Genomic DNA, 19313 nt, shown 5'->3' with positions numbered 1-19313 from the left:
TACAATGGCTAATCATAAAGCTTTAATTGTCAATTTTTTATGTCACATGATATTAATATAGAAAGTGAAATTATTACAAGACCATATAAGTATTTCACATCATCATCTATTATAATATGTTAGTATGTTATGTTAGCATCACATGACATAAAATTATAGAATTTATTTGACTTACAATAAATATATATGAATTTTAATTGAATGTAATAAAAAAGAGTTTAATTGAAACTAAAAAAAAGATTTATATGAATTTTTTTTGAATAGTTCAAGTATTTTTTAGGTTTTATGCTTAGATTTATAAATGGCTAAATATTCAAAAAAGTTCTCAAATTACATCAAGAAAGTCAATTTAATTCAAAAAAATAGTAATAAGTTAAGAAACATTTGAAGCAATTAGTTTTTTTTTTAATTTTTTATTTCAAATCTTTAACCAATAATTTTTAAACATTTAGATGGATAAAAAGGAAAAGCGCATTTCTTAGTTAACATTTTTTATATCATATCATTTGTCATGTGATATTGATATCATTAAGATAACACGTTAATATACCATATTATTTGAAAGAAGCTTATTTGATTCAAAATAAAAATTTAAAAATTTATTTACATGCAAAAAAGAAGATAAGAACTAAATTGATTTCCTTAGTATAATTCAAAAGATTATTTAGATATTTAACCTTTATAAATTGAGTTTTAAGTTTTAAACGATATCATTCATTGATAATTATTTAATTTTAATTTCAATTTTTATATATATATTTTTGTGTAAAATAACAATACGAGCTAATAAAAATGTAATTAATTGAGCATAATTTAATAAACAAAGTATGTTTTTATTTACAAAAAATTGATATATTTTTTTTTCTGGTATTATTTGAAGGATTATATCGGTCTAAGTAAAAAATATTTTCCTGCAAATTTTTTGAAAAATATGAAACCATCAAAAGTTAGCCAGAAGTAGTAAATATTACACAAATAAATAAAAAAGAGAGCCTTAAGTTGATGAGCTCAGTCAACTGAGTTCTAGTATAATAGTGTTTTCCTTCCATTATTTTTTTTAAATATTTAAAAACAAATGGGATGTTAAGACTTGAAATCTCAATTGTTGGAGAGTGCTTGCAAACGAATGCTTGACCCAAATAAATTAACCAAAGGTACAGGACTAATCCATGTTAATACCATAGATTCTGACATAGGAGCATTGCTACCTGGTTGCTAACATTATAATATAATATTGGAATCAAGCCAATCAAAAGCGAACATCAAGGATTTCACAGCGAAATCATGTATTTTTATTTACATATAAATTAAAAGGAAACACATGATATTCGTGGAATGTGCCCATGCAATGAAATATTAAGGTTGCCATTACATGGAAAAATGCATTACAATAACAGGCCCTTCCACAGGAGACCGGGTTAGGTTATATTATACAGGAAGATTTAACGCTTAGGACATTGCAAAAACCCTGGTAGCTCTACGTATGAAGATTACATTCCATATATTGAAAAAAAAAAAGAAAGAAAAGAAATTATACAATGAAATCAAGGGGAAATTGATTACCCAAGTTTAAGAAGCTGTTGCTGCTAGCTGATCTCTTGACTAACTGAGGGTAAGGATGGGGAGTTATTGGTCTCACCACTGGCAGTATGCGACTTGATATATGAGCGCGCAACGTCTAACATCAACTCCACCTCTTTCTTGTACTACACAGAAAGACGGTATAATATTAAATTCAACCTATACAAAATTTGAGGCTAAGTTACGAAAGAAAAATAATCTAAAAGCTTTTGAAGAATGGAATTCATAATTATGATCAGTGAGGACCATGGTTCAACTGCAGCTGTACCAACCTCATTGATAGCCCCTGCCCTAATTTTCGATTGCATCACACACCATTTCTTAAAATGTGCACCTGTAAAAATTGGAACACCCCTTAGTCTAATCCATCAACTTCCAGATTAAGAAAATATTTAATGTTTTGAACTAGGATACTTTAATGAGGGTTGTATTTGGACTTTGGAGAGTCAACCTAACCAAACTAAGACAAAAATAATTAGGGGAGTAGAAGGCATGAGATCATGTATTCAAATTTCAAAACCTATATTAAGACAAGAACTATGTACCTACCTTTAGTATTCCTGACATATTGCATAACAATGAAAAGGGTGGTAAGGTTACTGATTAGAGGTGGTAAAACATAACCTGACTGGGCTAACCGAACCTGCCCAAACTCAACTCAACTCGGCATGAACCTAATGCCAACTGAACCTGTAATGATGCTGTCTTGAAATAGCTTGAAAGAAAAATGCCCTTAAGTAAAATTTGACAATGCCCAAACTGATTTCTATCCGCTCATAGAGTTCAATATAGAACACAACTGAAACCCAACTAAGCTCAACCCATATTGACCTTAAAAGCCAACAAACCAAGCCAGACCCTGACCCAACATACAGGGCTGACTGTTGGTGGTCATTCTAACAAGAGAGAGAAAAGCACAATGCATTTACACGTTAATTATTCTATGTTCATGAAATACAATATATGCAGCATAAATCTCAATGTATTTGCACCAAGAGCTAAACATCATATGTTAGTATTATCGAAAACCACACAAAGGACGTAAGTCCTTTTCTTTTTCATTCTTCATCTTTCTTGTGGTAAAACAAGATTAAAAGACCATCTCTCATAAAAGTTTTATCAAGAACAGAACTAAAGCATGGAAAAAGTCATCAAGAGATGCCTTCAAGAGGATATCCCAGCAGTTAGAACTTGAGGTCTCAAATTGAATCATGCAATGGGAGGGGTGGGTTTTATGAGTGAGAGAGGGCTACCTCCCATTGTGTGGCTCAAGAACCAATGGATTTCCATATGCACCGAAAAAAAAAATGTCAAGAGATTAAAGCCAACCCAAAACTTACCCACTTTTATATCTAGAACAGATGAATTTTCACCATTGGTCTCTGCACACCACCGACAATGAACCTGATGCAGCAGAAATAAAATGATGTCACAAATAATCTAGAAGCTGAAAGATGAACAGCACAAAAACATGAGACATATAAACAGACACACACACACACACACACATATATAAGTTAATAAATATATAGGTCATCCTAGGAAGTTAGAACTGTTGACTTGAAAGCACATATTTCCTAAAACACCAAATTGTTCATACCATGATGGCATATCCAGCACATCACAATATATACCAAAGCATATAAACCATCAATACTATATCCAGCATATCACTCTATTGCTGTTGGCAAGAATGTGACCAGTTATCCTGCAAAATAGTTCCAGTTGCAGCTGACAGATCTGGCCACTCATCTGAATATCTAAGACTACAACAGGCCATAGCACATGTAGTGCATCGGAGAACCTTTGTCCTTTTGTTCGCCTTCATTTATTCCCTGCTTTTATATCAGCTGGAGAATAAAAGGCAAGGCTAGAATAGGTAGCAGATTATGATCAATAGCAGTGAGGGTGGTACACAGTAAGCTGATGAACAAACAAATGCAACCAATGCCAGCAAGCAGACTAATGTGGCAGTTTGCAAATGGACAGTGCCCCTCTTAATTGGACTAGGTGCTACTATGTTTTGGGCTGTACATTTGGTACAGCTGAAATAATGAGCATCCATAATTCTAATGTTGGTTATGAATGCAGTACTGATCATTGTTGGTACACATAGAAAATGGTATAGTAGTAGCCATGATTTCAGCAAAAGGGTTGATTTAAGGTATTCCAATGAGATTGAAACATCAATTTCTTTTCCTAAAATTATAGGACAACAAATGGAGGATGTTGTTGTAGAAAACCATCCACAAAATATGTGATGTTTATTGGGGTCAGAGGTTAATTAAATTATTTATTGGAGTGGAAGCACAATATTGATTGCAGAGCCACTGAGAATACTACAAGGACCCTGTGCACATCAAAGTGTCTGTGGGACCTATAACAATAAATTTTAAACCCAGAAGCAAGAAGTCCAACTAATACATACCTCAAAGTAGGAGCCAAATGGAACATCATGTGCCTGTTGCACAGTTTCAAAAACCTACATAGAAGAGAGAAAATTGACTAAATTAATTAAATAAAACAAACAAAAAAATACAATAAAATGCAAAATTAGGCAGGTATATCACAAGCAGATGACTTTTTTGACTAAGAAAGTGCGACAACTTAAGTTTACTAAAATAATAGTAAAAACTACCAATGGCATTGTTAAATAAGAATTGACAGAACGGATAAGAAAAGAAGTCATACAAGCTTTTTCTTATCTGATGATAAAACAGAATGCTGATACTCTGTCATGGCAGTGTCTGGAGGGCACATGGGACTGTTACAAATGGATCTGAATGTAATCTCTCTCACTTGACCATCATATTCATCTGCAGCATGCCACTGTCCCATCTGAAAGTAGCATAGAAGAGTGAGTACAAACTTTCAATTCATCCAACTAGGAAGGAAAATTTCCTGGGTAGATTACCACTAATTTCTATGAGGAAAAAGAGGTCAAGTTCATACCATCCAAAATTTTGGAGATGTTAAAGCAAGTAAAAATTAATTACTTTTTTCAGTGCTTTTCTATCTAGTTACCAGTTAGAACTCAACAATCATATTTTCAAAGCAATACAAATGCTTTTAAGACTTAAAATATCAGCATAAAATGCACTAAAGGCATATTTAATAGAATACGCCTAAAGGAATACTAAAATGATCTTAGGCTTACATTAAGATTTGTATCCTTTCGGGCTGAACGATACTCGTTTGTGAAACTAGAGTCATCACCCAATAATAAATTAAAGAACTGCTCAGCTGTGCAAGGAAATACATCCTGCAAGAAACATGCATGAATCATATATATACCAACTAACAACACAATGAAACCCACAAAGGCAGGAAAAGCGATGATGCATACATTGTGGATACCAGAAAGAGCCTCTTCTTTGATAAAAGCTTGTACTTTTTCAGTTTTAGATGCATTATCTTCGGGAGCCCTAGCTTGCCCTTTACTACCTCTAATAGAGCTACTGTGTGCACGCAATGCTGATTCTGCTCTCTCCTGCATACCAGCAAAATATATCAAATAAAAAATTGCTTCATTTAATCAATCAGTTCGGAGGGAAAAAAAATAATGCATAATATAAGCAAACAAGGACAGAGACCAGAATCGAAAGCATTTTTAAGGATGAAAAGCTGTCCTTTTTCTCCTAGCTGTATACACATCATCAACTATTATCCACACAACATTGTATGTTTGCTAAATAATGCAGTACTTTGAAGAAGACATTCCAACATCTATATTAAGTAAGACAAAGAAAAGAGGTTAACATTACTTCAAACAAATTAACAAGGGTCTCCATTACAAATTGGCATGCGCTACACCAGAAAGGATCTTTCTCTGTTGATCCTCCATGAATAAATTACAGTCAGGATAAACCAATTCAACCAAAAATTATTAGTTAAAACCATATTTGATAAAATTCAGCAACTCTTTTAGAGTTCCTTAAAGTTCAAAATCTTCAAATGTTCACGTAGTTTTACTTTACATTCTTACATTATTTCTCTTGCTTCTACTTTAAAGATAAAATTTGTGGACACAAAAGCAAGTACCCAAAAAACAACTAAGGGAGCTTCAGTTATATTTGCATACACAACCAAATAAATTCACCCACCACATTCTCATTGATCCAACCAGATAAACTTGAATTCCCGAGTAGTTGAAGCACATCATTGAGGCATCTTATTGGTTGGGACACTGCCCCCTAAACAGTATACTAAATCATTCAGTTATGGACTTCTATTTACCATTCAGCTTTTATAATATCTCTCCAGAAGCTACATATTCCAAACATGTGCTATTTCCTATTCCTCACTGTTCGATCCAGCATTTCCCTACTCGTTAGCCTATAAATAACTTAATACTACACTTGACATTTTCCTATCTCCTATCTTCCTTACCACCTTCCTTGAGCTCCCAGAGCATTGCCAAGTTCTCCTCTCCAACTGCTATCACTCCCATGCACAACTAATCAGTTTCCACCCAATGTTCAATCAAGTTACCTATTACAGAAAGAAGTACATACATATGGCTTCTTCAAAGTTAATTGGCAATTAAATTCTCTTTCTCTCTATAGTTATATTTGCATACACAACCAAATAAATTCACCCATCACTTTCTCATTGATCCAACCATATAACCTTGTATTCCTGAGTAGTTGAAAAATATCATCAAGGCATCTTATTGTTTAGGACACTGCCACCTAAACAGTATACTACATTCAGTTATGGACTTCTATTTATCATTCAGCCTTATAGTCTCTCCAGAAGCTACATATTCCCAACACGTTCTATATCCTATTCCTCACAGTTCTATCCAGCATTTCCCTACTCCTTAGCCTATAAATAACTTAATCCTACACCAACATTTTCCTATCTCCTATCTTCTTTACCACCTTGCTTAAGCTCCCAGAGTAATGCCAAGTTCTCCTCTCCAACTCCTATCACTCTCATGCACAACTCATCAGTTTCCACCCAATGTTCAATCAAGTTACCTATTACAGAAAAAAAGTATGTACATATGGCTTCTTCAAAGTCCATTGGCAATGAAACGCACCTCTCTCTCTCTCTCTCTCCAACTCCTATGCACNCCGCCCCCTCTCTCTCTCTCTCTCTCCAACTCCTATGCACAACTCATCAGTTTTCACCCAATGTTCAATCAAGTTACCTATTACAGAAAGAAGTATGTACATATTCAAAGTCCACTGGCAATTAAATTCCACCCCTCTCTCTCTCTCATTAGATGCAGAAAAATATGTGGATAAGATTGTTTCAATACTAAATGATTATCAAATGCCCCCTGTCTGGGCAGTATGAAAAGCTTTCAGGTAAAAATTTAGCTCTTTTAGAGTATGACAGGAAAACTTATGTTTCTTGCCATATCATATAAATATGCGATGATCAAAACTAAAGTTCAGCAAAAATTAACAATAAACAAAAGAATAAAAGAATAATTCACACAGCAGAAGCAAAAAACCTTTTTCTCAGCTTCCAGCATTGCATGGTAGTTGTTGGCTGCACGCTGTAATGCTCTTAATGCATGGTTCCTGTTCCAAAATGATGCAAATTTATACCTGACTCTACCTGAAATCGGCCAAAGAAAAATAACACCGACATAAACACATCTTCACTCAATTCATGCTAAAACCAGAATCTCACTCTTGCAAAATGAGATTCTTCCTCACAATATAATGAGCTAAATTTGATCTTTAAAGGAAAAGACCTCTGAATGCATAACTAGATAGGGGAAGGGAAAAAAACCTAGTGTGTAAGACATCAATCTCTAAAAATGGACATAACAAAGTATGTATAATTTTAAATGATAAAGAAGAGTATTCAGAATGTAATATCAGAGCATTTTTCTTTAATGAAACCAAAAACAGAAAAAAAAGGATTTTTTTTTTCTTCTTCTGGAAAATAATGTTGAGCACAAAATGCAAAACAACCATCAAAATTAGATAGGTATATAAGGAATATTAAACAAAAAAAAAATTGTTGTTCATTTGATGCAGCAGTAGTATCTTTAACCACGTTTAAGTTTTTTTCATGTGCTAACAAACCATCCCAAAGTAAACAAACCCTTTTGACAGCGCTACAACAATTATATCAAGGGATTGTCTGCACAGAGAGACTGGATATTGGCATTTAGAGCCGAAGTGGTACACAAACTTGCAGCAAAGGCAGGAAAAAAAGCAGCATTTCTGAAGTATTGTGCCAAACAACTAGCCACATAAAAAAATCCTTGGAACAAGAGATGGAAAACAGAGGGAAAGTATGATATTTCATGATAAACATAAACCTTGAATGCAATCAAAGTTCTAACCGAATGAGAAACATTTTAGAGGGTTCATGTCACTCAGATCTAGAGATTCCTACATTCATGATTCATCATGAATACTAACAATACTAAAAATCAGGATCAAAGTTGTGGTCGATCAAAAAAAAAAAGGATCAAAGTTTCTGATTAGAATCCAAACAGGAAGAGAAAAATATTAGTGCTGACAAATGTAGACCTAATATAAAATTAGGTTAAACTATAAGCACTAAATATGAGAAAAGACTCGGTAATAAATAACAGATGCAATTTCAGAAATGCATGAAACATCTCTAAATGCCAATACATTAAAAAAACAGGACTGCATCAAACATAATTGTATAATAGAAACATAACCCACTGCTAAGCATATGAGCTTTGTAAGTGACCAGAGGAGCCAGAAGGTAACAAACTCAGCTGATATAAATTCAATCATTCCATGTTGTAACACACTCACCCTCATAATTCAGAATTGCTTTCCATATGATATATTTTTCATCAGATTCAATCATCCCAAAAGCCACGGACATCAAAGAATCATGGTCCAGTGAGCCCGAGGGTGTGTCAAAAATAATAGGTACAAGAGATGCATAACTAAATTACCATGGTTGAAAGACAAAGTCCGCAGAGCTTAAACAATTAGAAGGTGGTTTATGTTAAACATCCAACCTAAAATCAATTGGCAATAGGTGGAGAGATCCAACCTGAATATAAAGCCACGACAAGCTCTAAATTGAGACAATGTTGATAACACCACTTAACAGTTATTAGTTGAACAAACTGAAGGATATGTACAAAACTCTTCAGCCTACATTTTGTTGTATGCACAGAACCCACACACTAATGCCTTCTTTCTTAGTTGCAAAACATCAAGATGTTTTGCTTCATGATTAAAATGTTCTCTACTCCTTAGAATTCTTATAAAGCAAAAAAAATATCCTTTTCTGCCTCAGCATATTTGTCTGTGATTTGGCTTCTATTTTTTTGACCTCGCAAAATTTTGCATCCTCTCACTTGTTATTCCAGAAAATGTAAAATAAAGCCACCAAAGAGAACTGAAAAGTACAGCAGTATAGTCAATGATGTCATCTATTATAGTTTTTAGAAATAAGAGCCACCAGGGTGAGTAGATGCAAAGTTATTTCCCTATTCTTGACAAGCCGCAGCATTATTTCCTATTATTCTGGTAGCAGGAGAATGAAGACACATAAGAAACACACATGCTTAGCTGTTGAGCAGTCACTAAGTCATATGCATTGAATGAACTTCATCCCCTCTGCAACAGAAGAAGAACCAACATTGATGATGGTGCCAGATTTAGTTCTGTAGTTTTGAAAAGTGAAGCATGTCTACAGCCTTTTCTCTCTTCTCCTCTGTTCAACAAATATATTCTTGTTTCCACAGTCAAGAACCCTTTCAGCCCATTAAGTAAGGAGAAAAACCTTATGAAACAATATGCATCTAAGAATTAACCTATCAAAACAAGAAAATTTTCCCCAATAAAATTTATTTGAGGTCAATTAAGTGTAAAATCTGAATACAGTTCAATCAAAATAAGAAGACAACCCCAGTATAAAAAATGCAAATCAACTAAATGCCAGTAAATTGGCCAAAAAATTGTCCCCAAAAGCCAGCAAAAACCTCACATTTGGTAAACTCAACCTGACATCAATAAATCACATCAAAGCAGGGCATAAAAGATAAACAAGAATTTGATGAATGGCCTTTGTATCATGTTGATGGTAAAAAATCAAGCCTGAGGTATAATGCTCTTTTTTTAAAAAAAATCTTAAAAATTACAAGTCCCTCAAGCTTTCAAGGATTTATAATAAAGAATTTAGTCACTAACCATCAGGGCTCCCTAATGGAGGTACACCATGCCCACCAGCACCCATCCGAAGAATAATTGTTATTGCAGGATTAATGAATGCATGCTGACTCCTACGAATCTGCATAAACCAAAAGAAAATTATAAGCAAAAAAAATTCAAAATTATCTCCAAAATGGCCAAGAAAATGCATATAAGCATTTATAATTATTCTTTTTTATGTCAGGAAACTAACTTTAAGAAGTACTGATCAGAAGAAGAACAAAGTATACCTCATCTATATCCCCAAATGGTACTACCACCTGTTGTGAAAACAAAATTTGTTAAGGATTTGAAACACTGAACATGTCATTTCAGTTTATAATACCATAGAAGGTGTCAAATCCATACAATTTCTCATACTATCTTTTTAATTAGTTTAATCTTTTTTCCCTCCAAAGAAGGAGGAGGACGAGATGGTTATGTGGAAAAGTATACGTGTCTCCTGCATTCTCACCATTAATTTCAGCATATCTTATGAAGAGGTTGTCAAATCTAATAGGCTAAACCTTGGTAAGTGGTGCACCAAAATGACAAGCTAACCTTCATTTGCTTGGAGAACACGTTAGAATGGAAACAAATGTGCCATGCAGAGACATACATACGACCATGGTACAAGAATGACCTTTCAAGTGCGCATGAATAACTATGCTCTACAACCTGAAAGAAATTTTCTGTTAATTAACCTCCAGCTTGAAGTGATGAAAAAGGATTGCCAACTCCTGTTCATTACTCTAACCATAAGAAATAAAATTTATGAGACTTGCCTCATCTGGAAGGAGGCTAAATATCGTCTGTAAAGGCCCTGGCTTTTGATGAACCACCGTAGGCCCTTGCTTATCTATAATCCTTCTTCGAGTATTAGCTCCAGCAAATCCATTTATACCCCTAACAGTAGAAAATTTCAAACAATTCAACGACATATATAGATAATAAACATAACTCCACCAGTGTTGTCATTAAGCAGGGTCAACACAGGAAAAAAAAAATAGCTGTAACTAAACACAGTTTTTTTCATTTTGAGTGTAAATATATATATATATATATACATACACACACGCCACACAAACACACACACAATTGAAGCTCCAATTTATACCTGGAAGAATTCACGGGGAGTTTTATTGTTTTAATATGTAGACAAACCTGAAAAACAGTAAATCCTTTTATTGATCTTTATAAGTTAAAAAAAAATGGTAAAGGAGCAACAAAAACAAGATAAATACAGAACTTAGGAAGAAAAGATTACCTGTCCAGATGGGCTATCTAACTTATGCCATACTGCGGTACTTTGACCTTCACATTCAACTGGAACAGTTACAGAACCAAGAACTGCACTCTTCCAAATAATATCCCAGTCATATATTGTTACATTTATCTGCTAGGGAGTAAAAAGAATTCTGTTAGATAAACCATGCCGCACTGGAAAATAAAAAGGACTGTTAATGGAGGTGTCCTTATGTATTCATCTTTTAAAAATGCATCCTCCATTGAGTTACTCTATCTCACTTTTTTTTCATACAATTATGCATCCCACTGCTCAAATTGCCATAAAATAAAGGTTCCTTTGATCACAATGGAATTAGGAGAGGAATACTGACAGATATATTGTTATAAACATAACATGCACGTTGCACAGCTTTAAACAGCAAAGATGTAATAACAATTTGCAGCAGCAACTTGGTAGAAACAAGTGAATGTAAAATTAGTACAGCCAGGGATATAATTACAAGTCCAACAGAAAATAGTTCCTCTAAAGCATAAATGGTTCTTAAAAAATTTTGAACAATTTATTCTAGAGCATGGCTGATAATCATTATGTATTAAAATTTGTAAAAGCTTTACCAAGACAGAAATGAAAAGTTATAAAAGGTTGTTACATGTAGAGAAAGACAAAATAATAAGAAAGACCTGGTTTGTCGTCACCTGGTTTGTCAGCACCAGTACGAGACTGGGCTCCCTCATGCGATGCATTCAGATAATCTAAAAAAATGAAAAGTGCGTTTGTTTTTTAAATTTTAATAAAGCCTTAAGTCTCTCTCCACACTTAAAAAAAAGTTATTCAATCCATCATACATCTATAGGTTAAAAACATACTTCAAAAGCTGCTATGCATCTGGCAGTCCAAAAACACTGTCGCTGTTCGCCTAAAATTTAACAATAAAATGTACATCCAAAGCAAGAAGAATATGATAATGCTAATTGCTGGTGATAAAATATTTGATTTAAGTTAAAGGCACATGCAGTTAAACTGGATCTACTGTGTGATATGGAGCAGACATGTTTCACAAAAAACACACTGAAAAATGTCCAAAGGCCTGTCTCTAACAATAACCAATTATGATGAAATACCTGGACAGGAAGCTCGTCTACAGAGAAATTGAACTCCTCTCCCCACATGGGGTTTCTTGAACCAGGGACCATTGAACTGCAACGGGAACACAAGTAAATTTTAAGAATGTGACACAAATAGATATACATTAATTCTGTATTGCTTAAGTGCTTCAAAAAAAAAAATATAGAGGACTTAAGCACAAGAATGAAGGTGTATATCTAGCCATTTATGACTTCTCCAGATACAGCATGGTGGAAAAGAAATGGAATGATTATCCTGTTTAACTATATATTATCACTAATATAAGGCTCATACATTTCACATTTACTGTTTCTTCAGTTCATCTAAACGTCTATGATACAATATTATCAATATCAGAGTCCATTTGACCAATGGATCCAAACAACAAAAACAACGCCATCCTTCATCCATCAGTTCTAACTCTTTCACTAGTTTTACTTTGTATGAATTCCGCATCTTTGTTCTTAAGCCTACAGATTTCCAAAGAATTTCCATGCCCCACGGTTGAAATTTCATCAACCAATATGACCAAGGTAAATCATGCATGCATGTACAAGAAAAAAAAACTGAGTTGTTCCCAAATGTGAACTATTGTCAATTACCACCCTCCACTTTGTTTTTTGTTTAAAGATCAACATTGTCATTTATGTATAAATATTATATATGCAGTTTCAAGAATTCCTAGAGCAGTAATCACGTAATGTGCAAGTAAAATTAGTGCCATGGAATATCAATTACTAAAAGCCCTAGAAATTACAAATATTATGTATTCACAACCTACCAAACATGCAAAATCTAAATAAACATTACAAACATAAAAGCACCACAATTTGAAAGAATAATCAGGAGCCTATATGATATAAAGGTTAAAATCCCCAAAACATTTTCTATGTATTAACCTTTATGAAACTAACCTTAAATACAGAAGGCACTACCCTGACTTTTCCCCTAGAGAACAACAAACGCAACCGTATACCTTAAAATCTTGAACAAACAAAAATTCTGAATAGTAAAGATAAAAATTAAATTAAAAAAAAAACCTTATGATCAAATAATTGGTAAGCGGTAAGCATAAACACTCTAAAGCCAAAATAAACCAAAGTACAAGGGGTGATGATGATAATGACGATAATCAGGACAAAAAAAGGTACTGTGTTATTATAATGCAAGCAAAAATGTTGCTTTTCCTCATCAGTGTTTCCCCCGTATGCTACTTCTGTAGCATACTTATAATCATTAAAACTAAATCTTTGATGACAAATATTGCTAAAAGAGTTAGAAAATCCATAAAGCTTCAGAAGCTCACACTGAAAATGAAAAGATCAACTAACCTGAATCTCTTTTCAGAACCACAAGTGATGATAGCATAAGGATCAGACGTGCCATTCAAGTTTGCACCAATGAGATTCTTAGCAGCCAACAATTCCACCTGCAATACAGAGCAACAACCATCACATTTTAAATTCGAAACAAGACTCATTACATGAAATAAAATCCTAAAGTACCTTGATTAGATATGCAGAATTGGTCTGAAGATCTCCTTTCAACTGGACCATCTACAAAATAAGTGCACAACTGCATGTCAAAGAAGTGAAATATTACTCCATGAAAAGAGCAGCACACAACATTGTGTACTACAATATAAAATTTAAAATGTTTGTATTTACAGACAGCATTTATTTAAACAGCTATACACCGTTCGTTACTACCAAAACCAAGTAAAATTACACAATCTCACTCAAAAAGACTAGTTTAAGATATTGGAATCCAGATGTTGTATAGTCAAGAGAAATTTAAATAGTAATATGTAAATTTGCTTTTCCTCATTCTGACAACAAATTCTTCCAGTTACTCACTTAAATTTAGAGTAGAACATTAATATGGTTTTAGTTTTTGAATCATGAAACAACAAGCTCAAATAAACCAAAAAGTGTGTGTACCAAGACGAGAGATTGCTTAGGGCTTCATCAGAGGAGACTCCAACAAACATCAATATACCATCCTCTTGCACATTTTACCAGCAATAATAATAGCCAACAATAACAAGAAGAAACTACACAATTTTCCACTATGTATGGTCTCTATAGATATGATATTGCACCATTGTACTCTATTTAAGACCATATCCCACATCAGCATAAATGTTAGACTGACCACCCTTCCACTTGCCACCAGAAAAAAACAAAAATTTAAAAAAATCAAACAAAAAGTTAACAATGTCTATCTCTGCACTGGAAAAGGACTTAGAAGCAGGACTTTATTATTTTGACAGTACTTCTATTCCCATAACCAACCAGACAACAACTTAAATCAACATTAAGTTACCAGAAAGTTTCAGTCAGCAAAAGAATATAGACCACAAAATATATGTATTTCTTCTCCCTGTGGTTAATCATTACATCAAAACTTTCATTATTCTTCTCATCTATGAATCAAATAAAATTATGTGATAACCAAAAATAAAAATTATAAGGATAAAGATCAAATTTACCACTATACTTAAGAGGATAATACAAATTAGCATCCATCTTTAAATGGGTTCAATTCTGACATAGTACTTTTAAATTGTTGCAAAATGGTCAAAATAAAAGTAAAAGAATATTCCATAATATATTCCTTTAATTCTCCATAAAATATTCCTTTTACTGTTATTAAAAGTACAGAGTTGAAATTGCACGCGTTCAAAGGTGGGTGGTAAATTTGGTCCATCACTTTAAGTAGAGTAGTAAAAGTCGACGTTATCCCAAATATATACTATATTAGCATCAAATGCTTAGAATTAATTATTTATAAATAGAGACATCCTACATCTGATTTTCCAGGAAAATACCAACAATCGATGTAATTCTGTTCATTTACTTTCAGCTGGTAAAAGTTAAAAGTTAGATCAACCACACTGACTCAGTCTAATTAGGTAATCAAAGTTCTACTGTCAAAATCTGAATACTTTCTCCACCAAAAAATATATATGATACCTTTTATTAATAACATCCAAACAAATCCATTAAAACTCTGATCATCCCAGCCCTCAATGCCAAGAACAATTACCTAAAACATGAGAACCCAATAAAATGGCATGAATCGGCATTCTCATTTCCACCAAATTTTTAAAACCCCATAAACCAAAAACATCTAGAAACCAACTCTAAACAATATGTATGTCTACTATATGTCAAAAACAACCTAAAAGCTTTCCTACCAACAATCACATGGAACAACAAAGATGGACCTCCTATTGATCACCAAAGACCTACCCATATGGTTTAGTCCAGTTGGTAAGGAGAGAAGCCTCCTTTTCTTGTCAACTAGGGTTCGATCTTTGTGGGAAGCACTCTAAGAGTAAAATCCTGAATGAACCAGGCTGATGTAGGGGAGTGCGCCCTTAAGATCACTCAAGAAGGGGATAAGGAGGGGGTATTAACAAAAAAAAAAGAAGAAAACAAAGACCTTAATCATCACAAAGAAAAAAGGAACAATATCCAAAATCTTATATAATTGTCTCAAAACAACTATAAAATTTCACACAAATAGGTACAAGACTAATAAAAAAACCATAAAAATTCACAGAAAATAAATCCTTTTTATTTTTTTCTAAAAATGTGCACACATTATATATTCCATTAGTAATAAACCAAAAAAAAAAAACTGAAAAAGTTAACACTAAAGAAGGAACATGAGTTGAACTTAAAGAAATCAATAACAGTAAGGGGTTAAAAAAAGGAATAGTTTAAGATAGATAAGGAAAAAAATTTCAATTACTACTAATCAATTTAGAAGTCCAGAAAGCTTCAATGATAAACCAAAACTAACAAAATTAAGAAATAACTGAATTGACGTTGACTCAATGCCATTAGTAACACACAAAAAAAAGGCTAAAAACCTACCCAAAAAATGGTTCAACATAATAAAAACAAAAGGATGTAATTGTTAATGAGTGAACAAAAAAAAATTCAAAAATGATCAAAGAAAACACACATAAAAAAAATAAAACACGAATTTGCCTTCACTCAATGTCATCATTTACATGGAAAAATACATAAATAAATAAAATTAAGAAAAAAATCAAAACCCACTCAAAAACAACACAATTTCTTTAAAAATAAAAAAGTCAAAAGAATTGACCTTGTCTTTGTCGTCAAGAATTCCATCAACAGAATTTTCCAGAATCTGCGATCGATCACCGCCACCGCCATCTCCTCCTTGGAATGTAAAAAACCAATAAGAAACGATCACGAACAACGACGCCGCCACCGCCACTTTGATCTCCCACCAGGACGGCACGAAATACGCCACAACCGCCGCCGTTTCAATCATGATATATTTATATTTTTTAAAACTATTCTTCTGTGTTTATTTCCGTAATTACTATTCCTATAAAATTAATCAAAAGAATGAATCAACATTTTCATTAAGATTTGAAAGGGTTTTATGTTAGGGTTCTTTGATTTGTAATTTTGTACAGAAAAACAAAAGTTAGAAAGAAGCATTTTGATTGTAGGGAGAGAGTCAAAGATGGAGACCGTTGGAATTGTATGAAGGCTTGGCATTTAACACCTGGAAAAAATCGTTATTGCGTTTCTTAATTACGTAAATACCCTTATCTTTCTCCTCTAATTCCACCCAATGTCCGGCTATCTATCGTGTGGTTTTGGTGAGTTTGAGGGGTAGTTTTGATCGGTGAATTTGAAAATTATAACCCATAGAAAAGTAGGTTTCGCATGAAATGGAGAGGAGCAGTTGACGAGCACGGATAAGACTTTAATTAACGGATTAGATAAAGGGCAAATGATTTTTTTTCTTTTATTGTTGTTTTTTAATTACCTCATTATTATTTAATTATAATTTTAAATTCTAATCATTAAAGCGACCGATGTTATTCCCTTTTATGTTTATAACATATATGAATGTGATTTAAGAAGCGTTAATGAAATTAATAATATAGTGATTATTATTTTTATCATTTGGCAAATAATTTTTTTGTTGCATGTTATTTTATTCCAGTATCTTTTAATTTAATTGTACACATAAATATATATTTAATTGGCATAATATCTTTAAAGGTTTTAAATAAATTATTAGTATTTTATTAAATTCAATTGAATCTTTATGCTTTTATGTTTAAATCAAATAGACACTTAGAATTAATAATCAACTAATTGTCATTAATCAAAAGTTATTTGATATTTTATAACACGTATATAGGGGTAAGCAAATATAAATTGAACTGAGCAATCGAACCGAATCGAAATGAGTTTGGTTTTTTCGATTCTGTTAATTTCGTTTTTTGGTTAGTTTGATTAAGATAGTTTAGTTAGTAAAATTATTTCGGTTTGGTTTCGGTTAAAAATTTTTTTAACCAAACTTAAATAAGGGTATTATGAAAATTTTATATGAAAAAAAAAATCTTAAATCTAAATTATTTATTGTTGTTTATATTATATAAATTATATGAGTATTCATTTTATTTATTATAATTTTTTAGGGTCATTTTTAATATTTTTGTAATATTGATTTATTTTAAAAAATACAACATAAATAAATATATACAAACAAAAGAAATAAAAAAAAATTAAGTTCGATTTTTAAAAATTGAACCGAACTAACCAAATTAGTTCAGTTTTGATTAGTTCGGTTAGTTATATAGTTCGGTTTAGTTTCGATTATTTTTAAAAAGGAGTTTAATTAGTTCAATTATTAGATATCCAAAACCGAACTAACTGAACTAACCGTTTGTACACCTCTACACGTATTGTTAACGTGACATGTTAACATGTTATAATAGATAATGATATGATATTTTTCATCCTTCATGTCAAAACTATATGATAATAAAATAATAAGTGGTGTTTAGATTAATGAGAGTTAGTTCATTGTTAAGCATAAGAGTTTATTTTACTCAACACCTAAGCATTTGGCTCACTAATTAGTGTATGATATTCTTGATTAAAAAGTATAAGTTTGAATATCTTTCTTTAAAAAAAAATGTATTTGACCCAAATTAAAATATAAAAAATTGATTGAACGTAATAAAATAAATAAAAACTTATTTATTTTTTTAATTCATACAACTTCATAATTTTTTTTGACTAATTTATCATAAAAATAAAAAAAATATTTTGAATTTGAAGCTCTTATACAAAGGAAAATAAAAAATGTCGACAATTTTCAAGAATCCTGTTTGTTTTATTTTTACTCCAGTAAAAAAAGAACATACAAGTTGTGGACAATTTCTAGATCTGTGTATAGGTGGTTGATTCCAAGTTATAAATTCAATTTAACAATAAGCTTGAAGAAATTTAAAATAAGTAGAAAGACTTTGGCAATTTGCTACCATTTTTCTACAAAATTAGGCACAAGCTTATATATTTTTTATTCAGAAATAGCAATCAATTCCACAACCTTAACCTTTTTCATTTAATTGATTGATAGGTTAGGTTGGAGGAGTTGGACTTGGACTAGAAAAAGAGGGCTCTACATTGGAAAATTGTACCTATTAGTCCATTACATCTTCATCATTTTGCATTTTTCATTTGATACATTGATCTGGGTTTTGAAGAAGTTTACTAATAGAAGAGAATTTAGAAATATAAAAAATTTGATTCAATTTCAGGTCATATAGTAACTCAAAAATATGTACTATAAATTTAAAATAGACTGTTTATAAAATTGAATTAATTATTTTATTAACAATTATTATTAAAATTTTCATCAATTTTTTTGAATGAATAAAATTAAATGTTGCATCATGATATGAAAGGAAATAAAAATTTGAATCCTCGAATTAAGAATTTGATAAATATTAATTAATTAGATCTTAAATTGAGTATTTAATGAAAATCTACAAAAAAAATTATTTTTTTATACACAAATGAATGAGGAATACCAACACACAAATTGAATATTTTCTTTTCAGCTTGATATAAAAGCAAGATTAATTGGCATCTCAGTGTTTAACTTATAATAAATGTATGCATTTTCATATAAGATTTATAAGATGTGTCTAATATGAGTCAATTAATTATAATGCAAATAGATTAACTTTCAACTGATGTGACATATTAATATATTACAATGATAATGAAGTAACATATTGATATCACATGATGATATAATTATGTTAACACCACATTATCATCTTGTGGATAAAAAATAATAAATAGTATTTTGACTTACGACGATTAATTAACTATTACTCATAAATATTTTTT

At 31.9% G+C, this 19313-nt stretch overlaps 1 protein-coding gene across 2 annotated transcripts; it reads right to left on the bottom strand.

The window, feature by feature from the left end:
- On the bottom strand, positions 1270 to 16631 carry LOC18602352 (BAG-associated GRAM protein 1). 2 transcript variants are annotated; one of them, XM_007033679.2, is made up of 18 exons: positions 16228 to 16631; positions 13611 to 13661; positions 13437 to 13534; positions 12102 to 12177; positions 10999 to 11127; positions 10849 to 10895; positions 10517 to 10637; positions 10293 to 10409; positions 9983 to 10012; positions 9732 to 9831; positions 7046 to 7152; positions 4928 to 5071; positions 4739 to 4843; positions 4273 to 4419; positions 4010 to 4063; positions 2922 to 2985; positions 1854 to 1915; positions 1270 to 1706 (listed from the first exon to the last, which is right to left on the bottom strand). In XM_007033679.2, the coding sequence occupies exons 1-18, from the start codon at positions 16417 to 16419 to the stop codon at positions 1587 to 1589; spliced, it is 1764 nt and encodes a 587-aa protein (XP_007033741.1). In that variant the 5' UTR covers positions 16420 to 16631; the 3' UTR covers positions 1270 to 1586. The 2 variants fall into 2 exon arrangements, with proteins under 2 accessions (XP_007033741.1, XP_017975763.1); XM_018120274.1 differs by having other exon boundaries at positions 13611 to 13680; positions 16228 to 16313.

Source organism: Theobroma cacao, chromosome 4 (assembly GCF_000208745.1).
Source record: "Theobroma cacao cultivar B97-61/B2 chromosome 4, Criollo_cocoa_genome_V2, whole genome shotgun sequence".
Lineage (NCBI taxonomy): Eukaryota > Viridiplantae > Streptophyta > Magnoliopsida > Malvales > Malvaceae > Theobroma > Theobroma cacao.
Note: the sequence above shows the minus strand (reverse complement) of the source record. Positions and strands in the feature narration are given on the sequence as shown.

Coding starts and splice junctions, on each gene's coding strand:
- LOC18602352 (XM_007033679.2), bottom strand. CDS start 16,419: ATGATTGAAACGGCGGCGGTTGTGGCGTATTTCGTGCCGTCCTGGTGG. Junction 10,638..10,848: donor CTCCCCGTGAATTCTTCCAG/GTATAAATTGGA, acceptor TTCTACTGTTAG/GGGTATAAATGGATTTGCTG. Junction 10,013..10,292: donor TGTTCTCCAAGCAAATGAAG/GTTAGCTTGTCA, acceptor TTTTCACAACAG/GTGGTAGTACCATTTGGGGA.